At 24.4% G+C, this 22023-nt stretch overlaps 1 protein-coding gene across 1 annotated transcript in view; it reads left to right on the plus strand.

Moving 5' to 3' along the window:
- Window positions 1-22023, plus strand: part of LOC129963116 (centrosome-associated protein 350-like) — a 69319-nt gene that overhangs the window by 18833 nt on the left and 28463 nt on the right. The window contains exons 8-24 of the mRNA XM_056077195.1: window positions 600-656; window positions 1731-2012; window positions 5240-5401; window positions 6929-7146; window positions 8125-8668; window positions 9489-9764; window positions 9856-10001; window positions 10438-10512; window positions 10643-10708; window positions 12047-12170; window positions 13918-14650; window positions 15684-15726; window positions 17081-17185; window positions 17821-17961; window positions 19122-19434; window positions 20361-20443; window positions 21786-22021. Coding sequence (XP_055933170.1) covers window positions 600-656; window positions 1731-2012; window positions 5240-5401; window positions 6929-7146; window positions 8125-8668; window positions 9489-9764; window positions 9856-10001; window positions 10438-10512; window positions 10643-10708; window positions 12047-12170; window positions 13918-14650; window positions 15684-15726; window positions 17081-17185; window positions 17821-17961; window positions 19122-19434; window positions 20361-20443; window positions 21786-22021 — 3604 coding nt within the window. The remainder of the gene's footprint in view (window positions 1-599; window positions 657-1730; window positions 2013-5239; window positions 5402-6928; window positions 7147-8124; window positions 8669-9488; window positions 9765-9855; window positions 10002-10437; window positions 10513-10642; window positions 10709-12046; window positions 12171-13917; window positions 14651-15683; window positions 15727-17080; window positions 17186-17820; window positions 17962-19121; window positions 19435-20360; window positions 20444-21785; window positions 22022-22023) is intronic.

The following is a 22023-nucleotide window of genomic DNA, read 5'->3' on the forward strand; positions in this document are numbered from 1 at the left end:
AAAAAGTATCTAGATTTTTTAAAATTTTTTAGTCACCTATGCAGCTAAATGCAGCTATATTTTATATTTTCAAATTATATTATGTAGTTTGAAAGAGTTATATTGGTATATTTTTAATAATGCTTCCTAATGATAATTTTTTTAAAAATATGTTGAACCACTTATTTTTCTTTTTTCCAGAACTAAAATAAATATTCTTATTAGGATGAAAATTTTAATGCATTAATTTTGGACAATATAAAAGATTTGATATATTTATGCAAACCAATTTCTAATCATTCCTTTATCTAAATTACTAGTAATTTTACAAGTATGTTTGAAAATTTTTTATGAAATTATTTCATTTTTTGGAGTTAGTAAAAATTGTATAATGATTGGGGAATGTTTTTCATTGAAATAAATAAATGCCTTTTTTTAAATTCCAATTTTCTTTTTATTATTGCATTGCTCTTCCTGGGATTTCTTAATTTTTCTTACTTGTTACCCTTAATTAAAAAAATCTGAACTCTTCTTTGACAATGTCAAAGCTTTATAATGCAGTGTTTTACCTATTATTGTATACTAAATTATTTAAATTATTCCTTATGTTTTCATGTTAGAAAATAAAAGTCCTGCTATGAAAAGAATAAAGAAGACTGTTTCAGACAAAAAAGAGAGTAAGTATTATTTCGATCTTTGTCTAGTTTAAATACATAATTTCTTGTAATTTAATATGTTAATTTCCTGTACTGATCTTATATTAGAAATTTTTTTAATGAACTGAATCTCTAATTAAACTGTAATTAAAATTGAATTAAATTAACTGTAATCTTTTTGGAAGTAAATTTTATTTTGAAATTTTGCAAGTGATATACAGTATTAAAAAATAAGTTATTAGATTTTTTTTTTTGTTTTATGTTCATATTTAACAATACTAATGATTTTGCTTATAATGTAATGCTGATTATAATAATGATAATATATTTGCTTATTTCCTAAAATCACTAATTTCCTGTTGGATTATTTATGATGACTATATTGGAATCCATAAGTTTTTTTTTTTTTTTTTCAATAACTTAAAGAATATATATTTGTACATTTACATTTCAGCAATGTATTTTGAAAACTACAGAAAATCTTAAATCTATATGTTTTAATCATACAATATGAAGTTCACCTATATATATATATATATATATATATATATTTAAAATATAGAAATCTATGTTTATAATAGTTAACAGCTTAAACTAAAAATAATGATTATGTCAAATTTATAAGCTAATTTTATAAAACTGAGAATTTTATTTTTTGAATTTAAGGGTTTGTACTGAAACATTGAATGTCATAATTTTGTTTCCTTTAGAATATAACATATTAAATTACTTCATAAAGTGAACTAGGAACACTTCACTTCCATAAATTGAAACTAGGAAGTCATGTGGTCTATGAATATGCATCTTAGAAAATTACTCATTAGGGCAAATTCATTTACAATAGATTCCTTTGTAAATAAATGGAATATTCCATTTTGGAATATTTCTTGTAATACATATTCATACAACATATGATTTAACTGCATTATGTAGGAGTCTACTATATTTAACAAAACATGAAATGTTTGTGTTATTTAATCTTTGCACAGGGAGGTTAATATGGTCTATCTTCAGTGAATTACTTCTTGATTTGTCTTGTAAGCCCTCCCCCTTTTTTTATTATATCTCATTCTAATTATGATTGCTTTGTTCTAGGTATTTCAGCTCCTCTTCTAAAGAAAAATAAGCAAACTGTTTTTGAAAGGAGTGAAGATAATTCTGAAAGGCTAACTACCCTTAAAAGCAACAAAGATAATTCTGAAAAGCAAACTATTCTTAAAAGCAGCGAAGATAATTCTAAAGCCAAACAACTTCATGAGCAAAAAGTTTCTGATAATTCAGTGTCAAGCTCTCAAAAATCTAGTACAGTTGACAGTAGTAGTTCTGTCAGGCCAGAAGAAGCAAGCCAATCAAAAAGTGATGCCGTCCCAAAAGCTTGTATGTCATTTTAATATAACTTTTCTTAAAAGGAGTTTTTTAAACACTTTTTTTCCAACTACTAAAATATTGTGTTCCCTGTTTAAAACGTTTGTGTAGAGTTGGTTTGTGATTAAAGGTATTTATATAAAATAGCTATAATGCATAAGTAGAGTGTTTACATACATTCTGGCTCGTATATCTAAAAATGCCTATCTTTTCTAAATAATTAAAAAAAAAATCTTATTTTTATTCTTAAATCTTTTTAAAAATTAGATATATTCTAATCAATTTATTATTTTTTTATAAATCCACTAATTATATATTTATTGATAAATGTTTCTGTTCAAGATATTTTAGTAGAATAAAGCATTTTCTTAAGAATATACTGCATGTTGTATATTGGTTTGGATTTTAAATTGCTAATTACTATAGTTCAAAGGAAATAATTGTAATAATTTATGTTATTCGAAAAGCATTATACCTATTATACTTGAGTGTTTATTATTACATTACTTAATTGCAATCCAGCATAAATCTTATATTTACAAATAAGTAAGCTGTTATTATTATTTTCTTTGAATAAAACATACTTCATTCAAATTAGTGTTTATAATTACTAAATTTTCCAACCACACTTGTGTTTTATAATTTCTAGTTTTAATAATTTTTTTTCATTATAAGGCAATTTATATTTTAGACATTGTATAATTAGTGTCTTGTTTCTTAATAATCTCATATGTTAATAAATGAAAGACAAAAAAGATAACAATTATAATCTCAACAGATTTTATTGCATATTGAATATGAATATTTAAAAAATATACTTTTGTTTAATTTTTTTTTTCAAAAATCTACTTTTATTTAGTAGTTTATTAAATTTGTAAAACAACATTTATTTTTCTATGCAATTTAAAAATATTGTTACAGTCTGCTAATAAAAATTATAGAATTTTATTCTGTGTTTAAAACAGGATTAATATCAATTTTCTGATCTTTTATGGATTATAGTTTTATGCTATTGCTGAAATTTTATAGATATTTTATAATTGCCCTGTGCTAATAATATGAATTAAAAAGAATGTATGTACTGCCATGTTATAATTCCATAAATGGCAGAAATTTCATGTATTTCGATTGTTTCAGTATTAAAATGTCAGTTGACAGCAATTTTATTAAAATTATTCTGAATAATAAAAAGTTTATTGAGCTGTAATTCAGCTAAATATCTAAATATATATATAAATATTTGAATATACTAAATATATAAAAATATTTGAAAAAGGAAATTTTTGAATACTTCCACAGACAATGCTTTATTAATAAGTTTGTACATTAGTATTTTTAAATGTAATTTTTATTTATGAAATTTCCAAAGAGAACTAAAAGTTTCTTATGTCTGTATCTTTCAAAATGGTCTTAATTTATTAAATAATCAATCTATATTCTCATTTTTTCTAACGATTCTGGAAGCTTTTAGAGAATTTCATTTTTAGAATTCATTTTGGCTATTTCATTGCATCTGCTAGATTTGCAGTAATTTAAAACTTTATGCCTTTATTATTGTTTATTCTAGAATAAAAATTTTTAAAAAATGTATGGAAGAGTATTGTGCTAAAATATGAAGTAGAAATAATGTTTGTATTTTTACAAAAATCCATTGATTTTTAATGCTTTGTTAAAGATATCGTCATACGGAAGTAGCTATCTATTCTAAAACTTATGCCCAGTATTCAAATGTCTTTGATGACATTAACCAGCATACAGAGCAGTTTTAAAATCCCATTCACTCTACAAACACAAAGAAAATGAATGGCATTTCTATGTAGGAAGTTTTATTTAACCCTTTGGCACACATTCTTAAGTTTCAGATATAATGCGACTCATTTGCGATTCTAAATATCTATTTATGTACTATCATTCTCTTTGCAAATTATAGTACACCACTAGTATTTATGTGACATTTCAAGGAGCATTCCTGGCATAACATGAGAAAATGCTTGCAGCAGTTTTCAATTCATCAGAAGTATAATATAATTTTTTGTGCCAAGATACTCTTTTTGAATCACATTATACACTGTCATAAGTGATGAAGTCTAAACTCTGATTTATTAGCTGCTGTAGCTCTGGATTGCATGGCATATTGTAAAAAAACCTACCATAAAGAAAGAGTATTAATTTTCTTTGCATCTGCTGGGGCTAGTGGGATTTTAAAGCCACCCTGTGTACCGAATTCTTCATTAGAATAATATATATATATTTTAATATGGAAATGCACACTTTTTGGTTCAATGCTTTTATTTATAAGAAAAATTCATGGGCATTCATTCATTCGCTTTACTTTAAAGAAGCATGACAATTATTCATTTTCTGCGACTATGTGAAGTTATTCATACAGTAAAATTATGTGGTTGATTAATATGAATTTTGTGGAGAATTCATTCAATTTTGGTCTAATAGCCATATTGAAAATATCTGTTCATCTAGGGGTCAATGCAGGCTATGTACAATTTAGTGTAAACTTTTGTTAATTATTTTGTTTTTGATGAATAATCATATTTCTGATATTCAGAAAAAACTATTATGGATATAGATATGTAATGCTTTTGTATCTCAATTTCCTTGAAGGAAAATACATTTATTTTCATTTAATAATATTTCCAGTCTGTTTATATCAGAAAAGTATTAAACTTTACAGACTGAAGCATTAGTGTAATATATGTAATATATGACATATTGAAAAATATATTATGTGTCTTCTTTGTGTTAACATGATACTTGATGTTCATGCTTTAATTCATTTGAGGTTCTAAATATATATATATATATATATATATATATATATATATATATATATATATATATATATATATATATATATATATATATATATATATATATGTAACAACTAATGCACTGAGTAATTTTTTGATATTGTATGCTGTTTTGTAGTGAAAAGCTGTTTTCTAATAAATTTCAAAGCAAATTATCACTACTGATTATTATGAATTGCAAGATAATTCTGTTTCTTCATAATAAAATTTGACCATAATTCATTTGCACTGATATATTCTGAATATATTTGCTAAAAATTATATAATGAATTTTACTATCATAGTCTTGACTGTTTGTAAAAAAAAAAATATCATAACTAAAGAAATTTTAAAATTGTGCTTAATTTTCAAAAATTTATATATATATGTAATATTTTGATCTACTTGCTCTTATGAGAAACAAATATATTTTAGCTGATGTGAAACAAGAAGAGAAAAAAATCACTACTTCTACTCTCATAGACATGAGCTCAGATAGTGAAAGTGAATTTCTTTCTGACAAATCAAAGGAAAATCAAATTCCAAAACAACCTTTGGTTTCCAAAAGTGTTAAAAGGAAAGCTAAAAATATTGCTGGTATGTATTTTCATAATCTGATTCATAATAATAAAGTTTGATGTTTTTTGAGTTTTTATAGTTTATCTCTCTGTTATCTGTAAAATTAATAATTATTTTCCTGTTTAAATCGTCCATGACATTATGATTCTAAAAAAGGAGTGGGAAGGGAGGAAAAAAAAACATGATTATTAATTTTACTTCCAAAAATAACGAGGTTGTTTTAAATTTTTGCTAGGAGTATCAAATAGTTGTTTTACCTTAATTTTTATGCCTGAATTTTGATATTGATGGTACTTAATTATGTTTTAATTAAGCAAATTAACTTATGTTAATTTGATTGATTTTTCTCTTAAGCAAATTAAAAAAAAATCTTAACTATTTGCAATATTTTTTTTTTATTTCAAGAATTACCACTGTTAAAAATTTTTATTATTTAAAAGAGTTTCCAAACCATTTTTATATATACTGTATGTACTGTAAAAATTGTATCATTTTTTTCTTTTTATTGCTTGATGCTTTTCATGATATATTTGTTTGTGGAGAAAATGTTTAGTTTCAATTAAACCTCTTGGGTTCATTTAAACTTCATAGGTTTCTTTTTATCAAAGTTTTTTTTTTTTTTTTTTTTTTTTTTTTTTAAATTTCATATTAGAATAGATAATTAACTAAACTGTTTTAGAGCCTTGTTCTATTGAATATGCCTTAAGCATACTTCCAATAGAGTTGATTCATGTTACATCACATTCACACAAAGATGATAATCAAAGATGTACAGCCAATTTTCTTGGATATTTCTGGTTCATTGTGGCATCTTTTTTTCTTCTCCTATAGTCAAACTGATTGACTTGGTATGGCAGGTAGGAAGTTAAAAAAAAAAATATATATCTAAATATAAACTTTAGGATTTTAAGGCATTGTGAAACTAGAAAATCTATTTGAATCAGCAAAGAATTTTGAAAATAACATGGAAATATTAAATATATTTCAATATTTATGCATTGAAGCTTAATTGTACCATTGTCTCTATATGCATTTGCATGCATGCATGTGTATGAGAGAGAGGAAGAATTTCAATTTATCTATGTTCTAACAAAAATATTTTGTAATCACTCTAGTCTGGCTTCCTTTCAACTTAAATTTCTCAGTTCCATGAGCTTTTATTTTTCTACGTTGATGACTTTTTACATGTGATAAACCAAAATGTCATATCAGTAGATTTCTTTCTCAAACTAAAAATAAATACAAAATACTTCTAAACATTTTTTTTCTCACCTTGTGTTCTGTCTTCCTGTTTGACATGCTGTGCTGCATTAGTTATGACTTTTACAAAGAAATCTTCATAATAGAGGAAAATTGAGCTATTTCTGTAAAATATCACAAATACAAAATATATTATTTAAGAACTCCACTTCTATTTCTCCTTAAATCAAAGAATATATATCAATGTGTATTTAAAATAAATTAATTCATCAGATCGGATCACAAATATTTATTTTTGAATAAATAGTAAAAATTTAATTCTATTAATGGTGTTTATTTTTATAGAAGAAAAGATGGCTCCCTCCCCAAAAATAAGGCATTATGATCCTCAGACTGTTAGAGATTACATTAAAAAGAAGAAAGCTGAAAGAAGAAAAAGGCATTTAGAAGAGCATAAAAAATCTTTACAAGAAGCTCAAAGAAGAAAGGAAAGTCTTCAAAAATTGTATGAATTTCAAAAGCAGAAAATAGTGTCTGCTTTTAAAAGTTCATCACCCATAAAGGTAAAATGTAAAATTCTTTTTAAATGCACAGTTCTTTAAACATATTAAAGTATTTCATAAAATTGAAACAAATGTTGAAGGATCTTAATAACCTAAGTGTTCATCCCAATGTTTGTTGTGTAAATGTAAAATTCTTGAAAGAAAAATGTATTAAAGTTTAAACTGTGAAGTACAACTTTTGAGAAAATATTAATTTATTAGAATTTACAAAATGTATAAGAAAGCTAAAATCATTAAAAATTACCAAGTATTATTTGTAGATCTTAATTTGTGTAATACTGCTAAATTCTTTTTACAAAGTTAGACTTAATATAGAAATTTTGATCCTAAATAAAAATTCACTCATAGCATCAAACATTAGTTTTTTTAATTAATTAATTAATTTTTTGCTAACTGATAATCTAATGATACCAAAATCATCTACCATCATATCTAATCATTTACCAAAATGGTTCATATATATATATATATATATTGTAGACTTTTTTTATATTAGGTTTTGGGGAAATTGAGTAAATGTTTGACATAAAATACATAATTTCTTTTATATGATTCTGAAATTTCTCAACATTTATGGTTCAAAAATAATATAAAATTTTATTTTTTATAGTTCAGTTAATAATAATTTTAATTCCAATATAAAAAAATCATGCTGTTTTGGTCACTGGAGACATACTGAAGCGTGCAAATTAGCAATCTGAAGTTTTTATGATTTTTTGAAGTCCTGTCTGTGCTTTTAGATGAGAATGAGATTCTTTAAAGACTAAAAATTTAAATATATGTTAATGTTCACTGGATTCTTTTAAGATGTATATCAATTTAAATCTTGTGTTAAGTAATTATCATGCTTTCTTTGTAGATAAAGAAAGTTTTATTAATTCAGTTTTGCAATAATATTTAATCAGTATTTTTTTCTTGCCTAAAATTTTTGGCTTAAAATAAATTTTCATATTTTTATTTCTCTTTATAATTTTCCAGGTTGTTAAAAAACAAAGGGAATTTACTAGCCAAGGTGTTAAACAGTCATCTTTAAATACATACATATTTCCTGATTTGAAAAAAGCAGAAGCAAATGAAATTGTTTGCTCTAAGTATTCAAAACAATTAGAAAAACCACCTACATATCCTTTAGTAGAGACAGCAAATGATTTCATACCCAAGGAATCATTGGGTACACAAACTAGTCGAAATCATTCTGAAAGTGAAAAATCTAAGTTAAATTCACCTGATATTTCTCAACTTGTAACTAATATAACAGAGCAAAAAGTTATTGTTGTTTCAAATTCTGAAACATCTGTGAAGAAAGATCTTCATCTAGCCAAAGATAACCGTTTGTTTCTTAAGGATGATAAGAATCAATCTCTTCAGAAGGAGCTGCCTTCTCCATCATTTTATAAAGAAAATGAAAATCTGACAAGTTATTTATCAACTATAAGTACTCCAAGCCAATTAAGTGAATTGGATGATGTGCAAAACGTGTTTTCTGAAGCACTGAAGTATGATAAAATTGTTATTCCTACAGGTGAGATATTTTTTATAAATGAATGAATATCAATAACATACTTCATATATATTTAATAAATTTTTAATATTTTTTAAAACTCTATTTTTATTTATTGATTTTCATCATGTGATTTCAAAGGACAATATTTAATAATTTCATTGTAATTATTTTAAATTTTTTATTGCATTTGTAAACAAATCATTTTATAAATTTTATGTGAATATGCACATTATGCTCAGGGCATGACACAAATTTTAACATTACATCTACCTTATGATTCGCTAAAGCATTTTGTGTCTTTGATTGTTACTGTTTTACAGCAACTGGAAAGTGTATATTTCTTTATGAATCATTCTGCATTTTCTAGAAACAATAGTGCAAAATGAAAAAGGATTTCCACATAGATAGAAAGTGGTATTCATTCCAGTTTCAGTATTTAAAAAGGTTCATGAGGAAATTTAAATCATGGGAGTGATCTTGGATTATCAAAACAAGGAAAAAAAATTCTAATTTATTTTAAACTCTGACAATTTAATACAAAAAAGATATATGTGTATGCTAAAAATATGATTTTTTTAAAAAAAATTGAATAATAAATATTTTGTAATTATTTAATAAGCAAGCAATTAAATATTGAACTTTTTATTAATTCTTCATGAACCAAGCTTGAATTCTTTTGTTAAAAAAATAAAAATAATAAAATAAAGTTTATATAAATTTGTATGATTTGTACATATTTTATATTACAGTCTTTTAATTATTTGAATTAGTACTAAAATCATCAGTAAGATACCAAGTAAAACTATGTATTTAAAATAAATCAATTTTCTGTGATTAGGCCAATCAAAACAAGTTGAGACTTTGAAAAATCTTGTGAAATCAATTGATGAAATGACTGCACCATTTGAGCATTTAATTCGGACTAGAAAATGGGTTGAAGAGAGCCCACCACCACCTAATCCCAGATCAAGTAGAAAAAGTCTTATTACAAATAGTAATAAACAAGCTGAAAACAATTCCCAAATCCTAAAAGAAGTCAAAATAGATTTTGTGATTGAAGTTGAGAAATCCTTGCAAGGTGCAACAGGAAATAGTTTCAGAAAGCAAGTGACAAGTAAATTTTTTCAATTACTAAGATTTCATTCAAGTACTGAATTCATTTATTTATTTATTTTTATGTATTCCAAATACAAAATTGATTTTAGATATTGGTGATACTAGTCAACTATATGAAAAACTTTTGGGTCAAAGTGCAGCTGAAACATCAAGTACCAGAAAAGAAAATGGAAGCTTAGAAGAAAAATTGATAGAAGATGTAAAAAAATCTGGGAAACAAGCAACTGGTGTGAGCGTAAGTAAATTTTTTTTAACAGTATGTTTCTTAGATCTGAAGAAAAAAAAATTGAAAATATTTTATGCATGGAAATTTTTTACTGGTAGTAACAGTAAGTAGAATTTAATATTTGTAAACTAAATTCTAATTATTTCTTAGCATTGTGTTAAACCTACAATTTGTTTTGATGATTATTTGTTATAAACCAAAGCTACTTTAGCTTTTCCTGTTCACTATTTAAGTTTGTGTTAAATAAAAAGTTAAATAAGGAAAATATAGTATTGATTATTGATAAACAAAATTAAATTGAGTTAAACATGTGCAATTTTAGAATTTTATTTAAATTTTATAAATGCTTATTGATTTTTAATAATTTAATCTATTATAGTTAACTCTATAGTATAATTTTTATGATTTTTAAGTAATATATATTATTATTTAAATTCTTTTATAGTATGAAGCAGAATTAATTGAAGGTTCCTTAAAGTCAGAAGAGGAAATATCACATGAATATAATCTAAGATCATTGGTAATAAATTTTAGATTTCTTAATTGTGTTGAAAGATATATTTCTCATGATATAAATCCAGAAGACATCAAAATACCTTCTCTACATTATATAAAAATACATATTTAACTTAATCTAATTTTTTTTTCAGCAACCAAGTTTAATTGAAGGAACCCTAAAATCTGAAGACAATACAATGATTAGTGAAAACTCTGTTGTAAGTTAAATTGCTTGTGATATTATTTTAACTAGTACAAAGAATATGAATCTATCGGCTTTCTGAAAATATATATTGATGTTATATCCAAACATATTTAGTTGATTTTTAAATATTCCTTACAATATATGAAAATGTTTTTAAAAAAATGTGAATTTATCATTATTCAGGAATATATTTAAAATTGGAGATATATATTTGTTTTTGTTTATACATATTTATTTTCCCAAGGTGTTATGATTAAGTTTCACAAATTCCCAAAATACTGATAACTTTTGTGAGCCAAGAATAAATATTTTCCTTAACCCATAACTGCAGACATAAATTTCCTCATATGACCAGAGACATGAAATCAAAATGACTTCATTGTTATTTTTCTTTTTTGCCTTTTGTAAACAGCATTGAAATTTATTTTGGAAACACAATACATTTTGAAAATCAGGTAATTACAAAAAATATTAAATGTTATAATATTAAATATTGGAAAGATGTTATAAAGAAAAAGCTAAGCATTCTTTTAATGAGTATTTACTTCATTAAGATATTACTGAATTACACTAATGTTAATAACTTAGAATTTTACAAGCAAAAATGAAGAATACAATATTTTAAAATATTATTTTAAGAATTTTTCTTTATTATTTTTTCATTATTCAAATTAAAAGCAGTTTCAGAGACATTAAGTCAATGACTCCATAAATAACAGCAAAAATTTTGACAAAGAATAATGTGTTCATACTTAGATTTTTGCCAACATACTGCTGAAAGAGCAACTTGAAGGTACTGAGGAGATGATTGTATTCAAGGACAAAATACCACATAATAATCAGAGCTAATAGACAATGCAGAATCATTTTTACTCTCATTTCCAGTTATGGGTTAGTGTATTAGTTTAAAGTTGGAAAAAAAATTAGGATTTTGTATGTTAATTAAAATATGTAAACATTACTGCAATTTTTTTATAAAGATTTTTGAAGTTTTTCTAAAATGTAATGTGATTTCATCTTATTTAGAAGTATTTAAAATAATACATCTAAGCATTTTTTTATTTATAGAAAATGAAATTTAAATTAGATAGTGAATTGAATGTGATATTTTATAATAAAATTTGTAAACTAGCAAGGAATTAAGCAAGTTTCAGTGAATAAATTTTGATAAAAATATGTAAGATGGTATTTTTTTTTGTTAAAATTTTTACTGTAATCCTTACTATATAAATAATAAATTTTAAAATCAGTTTTCAAGATTTAGTTCAGTTATCAAGATTTAATTTTGAACTTTAATATATATATATATATATATATATATATATATCTTCTACTTTTTCTTCTTTTTTAGTCAAGCTCTAATCAACATGATATAATTTCATCATCAAAAAAACTAATTCAACCATTTATAGAGGGAACCAATTTTAATCCTGATCCCTTCAATTTTATTAACACTTTTAACCGAAAACCATTAGGTAAGTGCAAAATTCATCAAAATGTCTTTTTTTTTAATTATTTATTTATCAGCCATATAAAGGAAAATATTTGGAATAAGTCTTTAAGTTTTACAGAAAGATTTAAAATACTTTGCCTTTTTCATTTTTTTACAAAATATATAACAGATTTTCCAGATTAAATATATCCCAAAGTAATAATAGCTTATATTGAATGTACAATATGGGTTTAGTTATGAAAATTCGTATGCTCTCATTAAAAGATTGCCCCCTACCATTTTTAATATGATATTTATAGATTTGTATAACATCTGTGAATTTCAATGTTCATGATGGAAAATTTGCTCAAAACCTTGTACAAGGTAAAATAATGAACCCTTGAGCTATCAAATTTGGCATGGATAACTAGATTTTGATTTGTAGTATTTGTTCTTCGGCATTTGGTACTTGGATAGTTAAGAAAAGATTTTTCTGAATTTTAATTATATTTTTTAATTGGAAAATTAATACTCTTCCTTAGTAATTTTAGAACATATTACTGCATAAAAGTCATTTTTATGCTACTTTAAAATTTGAAAATTAACTTTTCAGCTATAGTAAGTTTATTTTTGTACAATTTTTTCCCCTCTAATCTCAATACATTTTTCAAATTATTTGTAATATATTTTTGAAAATATGCTTTATTGTTTGAATTACTGGATTTATGTTGATACCTGTTGTGGGGATATTATATACAATTTTTTTGTGTGTGTGTGTCTGTGTGCATTCTATCTTTAAAACAAAGTTAAAAGCTATAATAAAGATTAAATTTTTAAAAATAATATAAAGACATACAAATTAAATCTAAAACATTCTCATAATACAAGGTTTTGGAGTAAAAGTGTAAATCTCCTTCAATTTTTTTTTTTTTTTTTTTTTTTTTTTTTTTACTGCTGAAAATTTCTGTCTTAATAAATAAAAAGAGAGACAGAGAGAAACTAGTATATTTTCTGTTTCCTCACCAATCTTGATTATGTACATTGTTGGATTGCTTTTCATACATTTACATAGTAGCTTTTCTGTTTCTACCATGTAATCAGTATAGCTATCACATTAATATTTTATGCGAAAAATTGAAGTATGCAACTTATGTTGTTACTAGTTTCCTGTCTAAAACTCCAATATCATTATTGATGTCCCTGATATATTACCATAGGGAAGTTTTGTATTTCAGTACTAAAATCGTATGTGAAAAAAATTTATAATTTGGATTATTTCAGGCAGCAGATTTTATAGTACTAGGAACACTATTTAATGAAATAACTTGAGATGAATAATGTTATGTACATTCTTAGAGCTGCCACTGATGATGAATTTTCAATGAACTGAAATTTGGAATTTCAATAACCTGCAAAGAGACTTGAGAATTTTCCCTCTTCATAGTACTAAATTTTATAACTAATCTTGTGATTCAATCATTTATATGTTATTATTTTTACATATCTTTAGGCTAGACATTCTATATAATTTTATGTAATACATGCATCTTAGCTTTCTACTTTTGTAGCGTATCTGAAATCTCTCTTTTACTATATGTAAATAATACTCTATTTTTTGTTTTGATGAAATGAAAAAGTTCAAAGATATTTCTATTTAAATTCATTGTTTTTATGGTTGGAATACAAATTTCATATTAAATACAATTCTGCTTAAATTATTTTATTGTTAAAAATTGTCATCTAATTTCAAAAAATTTCTTTTAAATATTTATTTTTATTTTGTTTGGAAGGAATACCTGAATTTTCAAAAGATATGTTGAAAGCTGTGCAGAATCAAGTCTCTTCATCTCAAGATATGGATGCTTCGGAGCAAGATCAGTTTTCTGAACAAGTTAATAGTACTAATTCTCTAAATGGAAGTTTTGTAAGTGAAGAAACTCATTCTCACACAGCAGTAAATTCTTCAATACTTAGTAAACAAGTATCAAATTCTGATGATAATGGTCAAAAAGAAAATTCTAATGAAAACATAAGTCATAAATCATCTAGTCCAAGCACATCATTTAAATCAACAAATAGTTCTGTATTGTCAGAATCTCATAGTATGAAAAATGCTCAATCTACGAGTTTTCTTGAGGAACAGATTGAAAGCAAAAATGATGAGTCTGAACCAAAGGGAGTATCTGCATCTGAATCATCTGTTTCAGAAATAATTAGTGTTATTAAAAACTCAAAAAATGGAGAAATCGATTCCATACTTTCTAATAAAAGTCACAAGTCTTCAGATGATAAAATTTCTTCTGAAGGTAATCTTGTTGAAAACAAAAAGTCTGACAATGATATCCCTGAATCTCCATTGGTACTAGATGATAAGATTTCTTCAAATAATTCTATACATGATTTAATAGAAGAAGTTTCATCAATCTCAGAAGAATTACAAGAAGTTTCAAAAGAATCATCACAAATTTTTCATAGTGATAAGAAGTCAGATGATAAAAGCTTTAACCAATCAAGTTCTGAAAAGTAAGAATTTCTAAAATAATTTAATAGTTATAACTTGTTTTTTCATATTTACTCAATAAAATTGTTTTTATTTTGGAAGAAAAGGATTTCAGTTAGGCTTGTTACTATTTATATTTTTTAAAAGTGGCAACAAAATTGGATAAATTCTTTTATATAACATTGGGGTAAAAAGAGTAATACTAATTAATAATACTTAATTGCAACTTAGAATTTTTATAGGAGATTCCTGTTTGAAACTCAAAAAAATACATTTTTTTTTTGTGCCTGCCAGAGAACATATGGTTCAATTAATCAAATAATCATAAATGTTAAAAAAAAAATTCTTTATTTCATATATTTTTTTAATTTTCTGATCTTTTTTTAATGACTCCATTTTTATTCAAGTTCTGGGGAAATGAAATTTGTCTTTAATGTATGGCCAGATGTCAAACTTTTCTAAAATTGTGTATGATTGCTACATTAAATTTAACTAAAATAGAAATATCAAAATATAAAGTGATGAAATATGTGCATGCTTATTTGAAAAGTGGTGGCTTGAATTATTAGAATTTTCTCCACTATGCAACAGTCCAGTCAAATAAAAAAAATAATGAACAAAAAATCATTATGATTTCATGGATATTTCTTTGAATTCTGACTTTAAGAGAAGGTTGTAATTTCAATTACTTATTAATACTAAAATATTTGGAGCAAAACAGAAGTTTAAAGAATAACAAAATTGAATATTAAAAAATAATTTTATGCTACCAGTAGCAAATATTTTATAACTGTCATCCAAAAGATAATTTCAAACAGAAGATTATGTTCTTCATCATTTGAAGAAAATTATTTTTAAATTTATTCAGTTGTTTTCTCATAAATTTGCTAGAAAAGTCAAGAATCTGTATATATTTAACGAATATTTCATGGCATTTTCTTAATATTTTTTAAATAAAATATTCAACTTATTATAATCTTAATTAGAAATAATTGGGGATTTTTTGATATTTCTTGTTTATTAATTAATTAATTTTTTTTTTCATAATTCATTTAGAAGCTCAAAAGATAGAGAAGCAGTATCTGATCAGAACAAAATGGTATGTTAATATGAATTATGTTATTTATTTGATCATTATTTCATAGTAATTAAGGACTTGTTAACATCAGGTAATATGTATCCACTTTTTCTTTCTAAATTTTAATTGCTGTAATTGAAAAGAAACTCTGAAATATTACCTGAGCTGTTTTGATTAAATTTAATGGTTTCTTATTACAAAAATCATCTTATCTCTTTTAAACAAATATCATTGTGTAAGTGATGTGAATTTATGCTGCTTTTTGCGGTTAGAAAGGTTGGTTTTTTGGGGGGGGGGGAGGGAAACAAGTATTTATAAATAGTTATGTGATTGCTTTAAATTAGTATCAGCATGACTGATAAAATTTGAGCATTTTGCATCCACACCATTAACTGCTTCAAGATGACTGATTTAGGTACATACTTGTCATTAATAATTAAAATCTATTGCATGCTTAAATACAAACAATTATTCACCGATTTTGGGGGATTTTTACTTATTATTCGAAGTACTGAATGCATCAGCAAAATGCTTTGAATCTTAATGCAAGTTCATAAATATGAAACAAAGCAGTTGCTGACTTGTCTTATTTTTTTAAATCAAAATTTAAACATTCATAGAAAAATAAAAGGAAAAGTAAATTATTATTATCACTTTATAACAACAAGTATCAGGGACATTAATTAATTTTTGCATGTGTTTTACAGATTTTATTTTTTGCACCTTCCAGAGTCATTATTCAGCAGATATTATTTCATCTGTAGCTTTTAAGTTACTGCCAGTGTTCTTACTTATCTTAGTTACTGCCATTGTTTGTAAATGTGAATTTTTATATGTAAAACTTTTTAAAAAATCTTTTTTCTCTTTATGAATGATGTTTTCCAGATTTATTGTGGTGAACTTGGCTGCTTCACGATATGCAACAATGAATATTAAAACAAAAATGAATGTTTAGATTTTGCTGTTTTCCATTCTTTATCATCTTATTGTGGCTTTCTTTCCTAAAATTTAGCTGCACGGCTGAGAACTGCCTCCAGTATTTTTATAAAAAAATTATTTGACCAACAAAATTAGCTAAATGCTTATTAGAAAGTTTTAAAAAAAATTAACCAATACCTTCAAACATCAGTTTCTTTCAGTTTTGAATAACTATTCTCCTGTAATAATATTTCAGTTTCAAAAAGTCATCCAATTTTCATTTTACTATTCTTTTTATCTTCTTCTTCTTCTTTGCATTACTGCTATGACAATTTCTTGCCATAGTAATTCTTTAGTAATTTTGTGCTAGCCTTGATCATTTTCAGTGTTTTTTCTCAACACGAAAAACATTCAAAGTTGAGTTCCCCTTCAAAAGCTTTTTGTCTTTCATTTTTAGGACAGTGTCTCTAGTTTTCCTCCTTCATCTCATAACAGTGTTACTATTGATTTTTCTCAGCCTGTAAGATTTACTCTTTCTAATGGAGTTTCAAAATCTCTAAAGGTAAGTTCAATTTCAAATCCTGATGAAATTAATCACCAGGTCTATGCACATATTAAGAACTATTGTGGGGGGATATAATTTCAGATAATAATTATATTAAATGGGGAAAAACAGAAATGCTTAAGATTTTAGTGTATTTCATTCTTTTAAAAAAAAGCTGTATTAAATTTTACTTTTTAAATTATAAAAAATGACATTTTTTTCCCCATCATTCTATAGAAATGAAATTTCGTAGTTTTAAAAAGCAGTAATTTCACTTCAAGCCACAAACTACTCTATGCTGTAAAATTAAAATTCACTCATTAAAAGTTTATCTGCATTTATTGTAACATAAATATTAGTGACTGATTTGCAGAACTCATAATTACTGTATTTTGCTATCAAATGTTTTCTCAAAAAGAAAATATATGCACATGAAAAATGGTAATGGTTTACAAATACACTGAAAATAATGATTTGTCTTTTCTTTTTGAGACATATATTTTGAATTAATATATATATATATATATATATATATATATATATATATATATATATATATATATATATATATATATATATATAATTATGTTTGAATAAACACTTTTGAGGTCATATATACATTATTTGTTAATATAACTATATTTTATTTTTAGGTTAACAAAGGAGTTCCGCTGCATGAAGAACAGTATTTTCACACACAAGTTGTTACAAGAGTTGCTTCAGAAGCTGCTGCTGCAGCTGCTACTTCTGCTGTCATTGCTGTATTTGAAACACAAAAAGAACTTCTTAGCAAAGTATTAATTGATTTTTAATTAACTTAATATATTACTTATATCCTTCTTTCATTAAAAGTGTTTGTCGAGGTTTTTAAAAAGTTATTATAGTTGGGTTTTTTTTCCCTCCTCAAAACCAAATTATTTCATAAAATTCTTTTTTTTATCAGTTTACTTTTGTTTTGGATGTAAGTTCACCAACAAATCAGAATCCTGTTTTTAAATCCTATATTTTGTATTTTAAAAATCCTTTAATTAAGCATGTTGCAACATTTAAGGTTTTGAAGTTGCATTGAATAGTTTTTATTTGGATGAATTAAATATACTCAGGATCTGCCATATCATATTTTTTCTATCCCTTTCACACCTTTTCCACCTTTTTATGTAATGAATAAGTAATTACATGTGCTTAAATAAACTATATAAATATACAAATTTATTTTATATATCCCTTCATTCAAGCTTATTTTTTTATGTTCCAGAAAAAATATGTGTGTAACAATAAACCTATTCAAAACTTTAATTTGTTCAATCTGTCCTTCTCATAAAGAAGTGATCTTTTGTTTGGTTATTAAAATGAAAAGAAATGTATGGTTAAAATAATAAAGGCAGCATTGTATTTGCATGTGGTTGCATGTGCAAATTACAATGCCTCATTTATATAGCATATTTAATATGAAAATGCATTCATTTTGAATGTTTATATAGCATTTTCAGTAATTCATACAAAAGCATTCTTAGATTTATTGACTCTTGAAAAAGCTACATAGAATTCCACATATCTAAATACTACAGTTTGAAAGTATAATCCAACTCTTTGAAGCAATTTTTCCCCCAAAGCTTATTAACAGTCCTTGCAAAGGCAATTTTCAATGGGAATTATCTTCTGGCATGTCTATGATTATTTTTGATTATTTTGCTTAGATCTACAAACAAATATCTAAATAGCGACTAGAAAAAAAATCTGTAATATGCATTTTAACTCCTACTTTTTTCTCATATAAATACACAAATTTCAATTTTATATGTTTATGAACATTTTTAATGCCATTACTAATGATAGATTTATAAGTTTTTAAAATATATATCTTTACATTTTTATTTTTTTACTAGTAGAGATATTTATTAATTTTTTTCCATGTCATTTTCAGTAAATTTGAATTATTTAATTGTATTTTCAGGTACGTGGTGCATCAAATCATAATGTTTTAACAAATCCTTTTAGTGAAATTTTACCAAATCATTCAAGCAGTAACAGTATTTCATCACATAAAACATCTTCATCTAATTCAGTTTCAACCGTGATTGAATCTAGTCAGTCAAAATCACCTGCCGAGAACTCAGGAACAGATGAAATAAATATAAATCCAAATATTGGCTCAAAAGAAGATAGAACACATTCTGAAGATGCAGAAAATATTTCTGAGCATTTTTCTGGATCAAATAAAATGGCCTCATCAAGTGTTATTTCTGAGGATCTTCCAGTATCAGAAGGTAAGAAATCCTTTTTGATATTATAAATATTTTAATAATGCTGCAAATAAACTTTATTGACCTTTAAATATATTTCTGTCTATATAAATAAATATAAATTTTCGAATTATTTCTAACTCTTATGTAGAAATAATATAATTTTTATATTACAAGGCACCCATTTAGATTTGAAAAGATGTTTTGGTAACCCAAAAACTTACTATTGCTTTTTTTAAACATTAGCATTTAATATGATTTAATTCATATCTGAACCATAAAATTTGCACAAAAATATTTGAAAGTTTCCTAGTGACTAATTATTTAATTTTTAGTAGAAAGAGGTTGGTATTGGCATAAAAAACAGTTGCTTATAGAAAAAACACTATGTATAAAATAAATTCTGTAAAAGTATGAAAGTAATTAGAGATTAAGAAATTAATTAAGAATTTTGATCTGTTTTTACTGCGCATTACTTATAAAAATTATGATAAATAAATATAATATTATCACTTACTAATTTTTTTTTACTTACATTATGCTTATTTTTATTCATAAATAATTACATTTATTAGAATAAATTATGGATTAATTTGTCAGGAAAATAAATATTTAAGATAATACTATCTTTATTAATAAAAATTTGTATTGTCCTATACTATAATTAAATTTTTGAAGTATAAAACTTCTTCTTTATATGCTAATTAATATGTCGAAATTTCAATTTTTATATAACTCTCTATAAAATCGGTATTCATTTCAATTTTCCCAATATAGCATTTTTATTTGATCACTGCTCACTTCAGATTTATTTTCAATATTTTAAAATTTCCTCTCTTTTGTTAGTTTTGGGATTTATTATGTTATGTTAGTATGAGGATTTATTTTGTATATAAGGGAGAGAATTTTTTTAAATAAGTTATCATTAATTTTTTAATCATCTATTCTAGATTCTAAGGAATTACATAAGCAACGTCTCAGAAAAATATCCGGTAATTTATCATCTCCTTCTCCAGCCAGTTTATCTGAAAATGTAAGTGTTTTGTGTTTTAATCTCTGTGTAAACTTTATTATTATTTCTGTGTAAACTTTATTATATTATCACTTAAACGCAAAGCTGTTTGAAAATTTTATTAATAAATTATTTCTGCAATGCTTTAAATATTCTTTACACTCTAATTCAGACTGATCTTATAATCGAAATTTTGTTTTTGTAAATATTGAGTCTACTTTTACTTTGAGATGAAGTGTTATTATTTTTTTTATTTTCCCAATTAATTATTCATTTTTCATAAATTTTATTCTATAGTTTAACTTTGAAGTATAACTTTATTTTACTGGATCTTGAAATTTTTTAAAGTTTAGTTTTAATGTTTTTTTTTTAGTTAGTTATAGTCAGCTAGTATAAATATTTCAGTTCAATTTAGCTATCTTTTCTTATTAAAAGTTGCATGAAGAAAATTTTATCAATATTTTATTTGCACTTTTTTTAAAGAACAACAATTAAATTCTTTTGTTTTTTGTTATCAATAAATCATGTATTTTTTATGAATTCTGTTTTTTATGGAATCAGTAATACTAATTGGTACTAATAATATTTCCTATAAAAAATGTTTTTAATTTTATTAATTAGGAAAATTAAGTCAGCATTGCAATTTAAGAAACTTTATGAAATACAAGAGCTTGTATTGATCAGTTAATAATATCACTTGAAAGTGAACTAAAACTAGGGAAACAAACAGACAAACTAAAAAAGATAATGATCCAGAATAATAATTTTGGTCAGCAAAAAGTTTAATTTTGATTATTCAAATGAATTTCATATTTTGTGGAATTGTTTGTTTGAACTACCATATATATATAACAAACCATATATTCCACTAGTATGCTGTGAAGAGAAAAAGGCAATATTTGAAGAACTTTCATTGCACTGTTATCTTTTTTTTTTCTCTCAATCACTATTAAAATATTTTAAGTATATAAGAATGATTATAAGTAACAGATCAAAGTAATAAATTCAAGATTTTGTTTTTCATTTTTTTGCCTTCATTTGTCCAATAAAAACGTAAACAATATAGATAAGATCCAAAAGTCAAATACTTTTGTCCATCCTACAATGGAAATAATTAGTCCAATAAATTGTAATAGATAGTATTCATAATTAACTCTCAATTCATCTTTAAATCAAAATATGTTGTTGATATCAGCATCAATCAGCATGCATCTATTATTTATGGTCATTCTTTAAGAAGGAGTATGTTTGCTATTGAATTAAATGGCATTACATATATTTATTTACTTATTTACATTATTATTAAATTATTTAGTTTTTCTATATGTTTCAACTTCTTGACTAAATAAAATTTTATTTTTAGGAATCTCTGTCTACCATTTCATTTATGAGAATAAATTCTCCTCCATCCAGTTCAACTATTACTGAATCGGTTCTTTCAGATGATTCTTTTGCTCAACTTACTTTAGATGTTGTACGAAAAATAACTCTTGAAGAAGAAATGCGAGCTAGTCAGCAACTTGCTTTGCTGAAATTTCAGGAACAAACTTTAGTAGAAAATGCAAGAGCTGCTATGGCATGGTTGGAATCTCTAAAGAAGT

The sequence above is a fragment of the Argiope bruennichi genome, chromosome 3 (assembly GCF_947563725.1).
Source record: "Argiope bruennichi chromosome 3, qqArgBrue1.1, whole genome shotgun sequence".
NCBI classification, from domain to species: domain Eukaryota; kingdom Metazoa; phylum Arthropoda; class Arachnida; order Araneae; family Araneidae; genus Argiope; species Argiope bruennichi.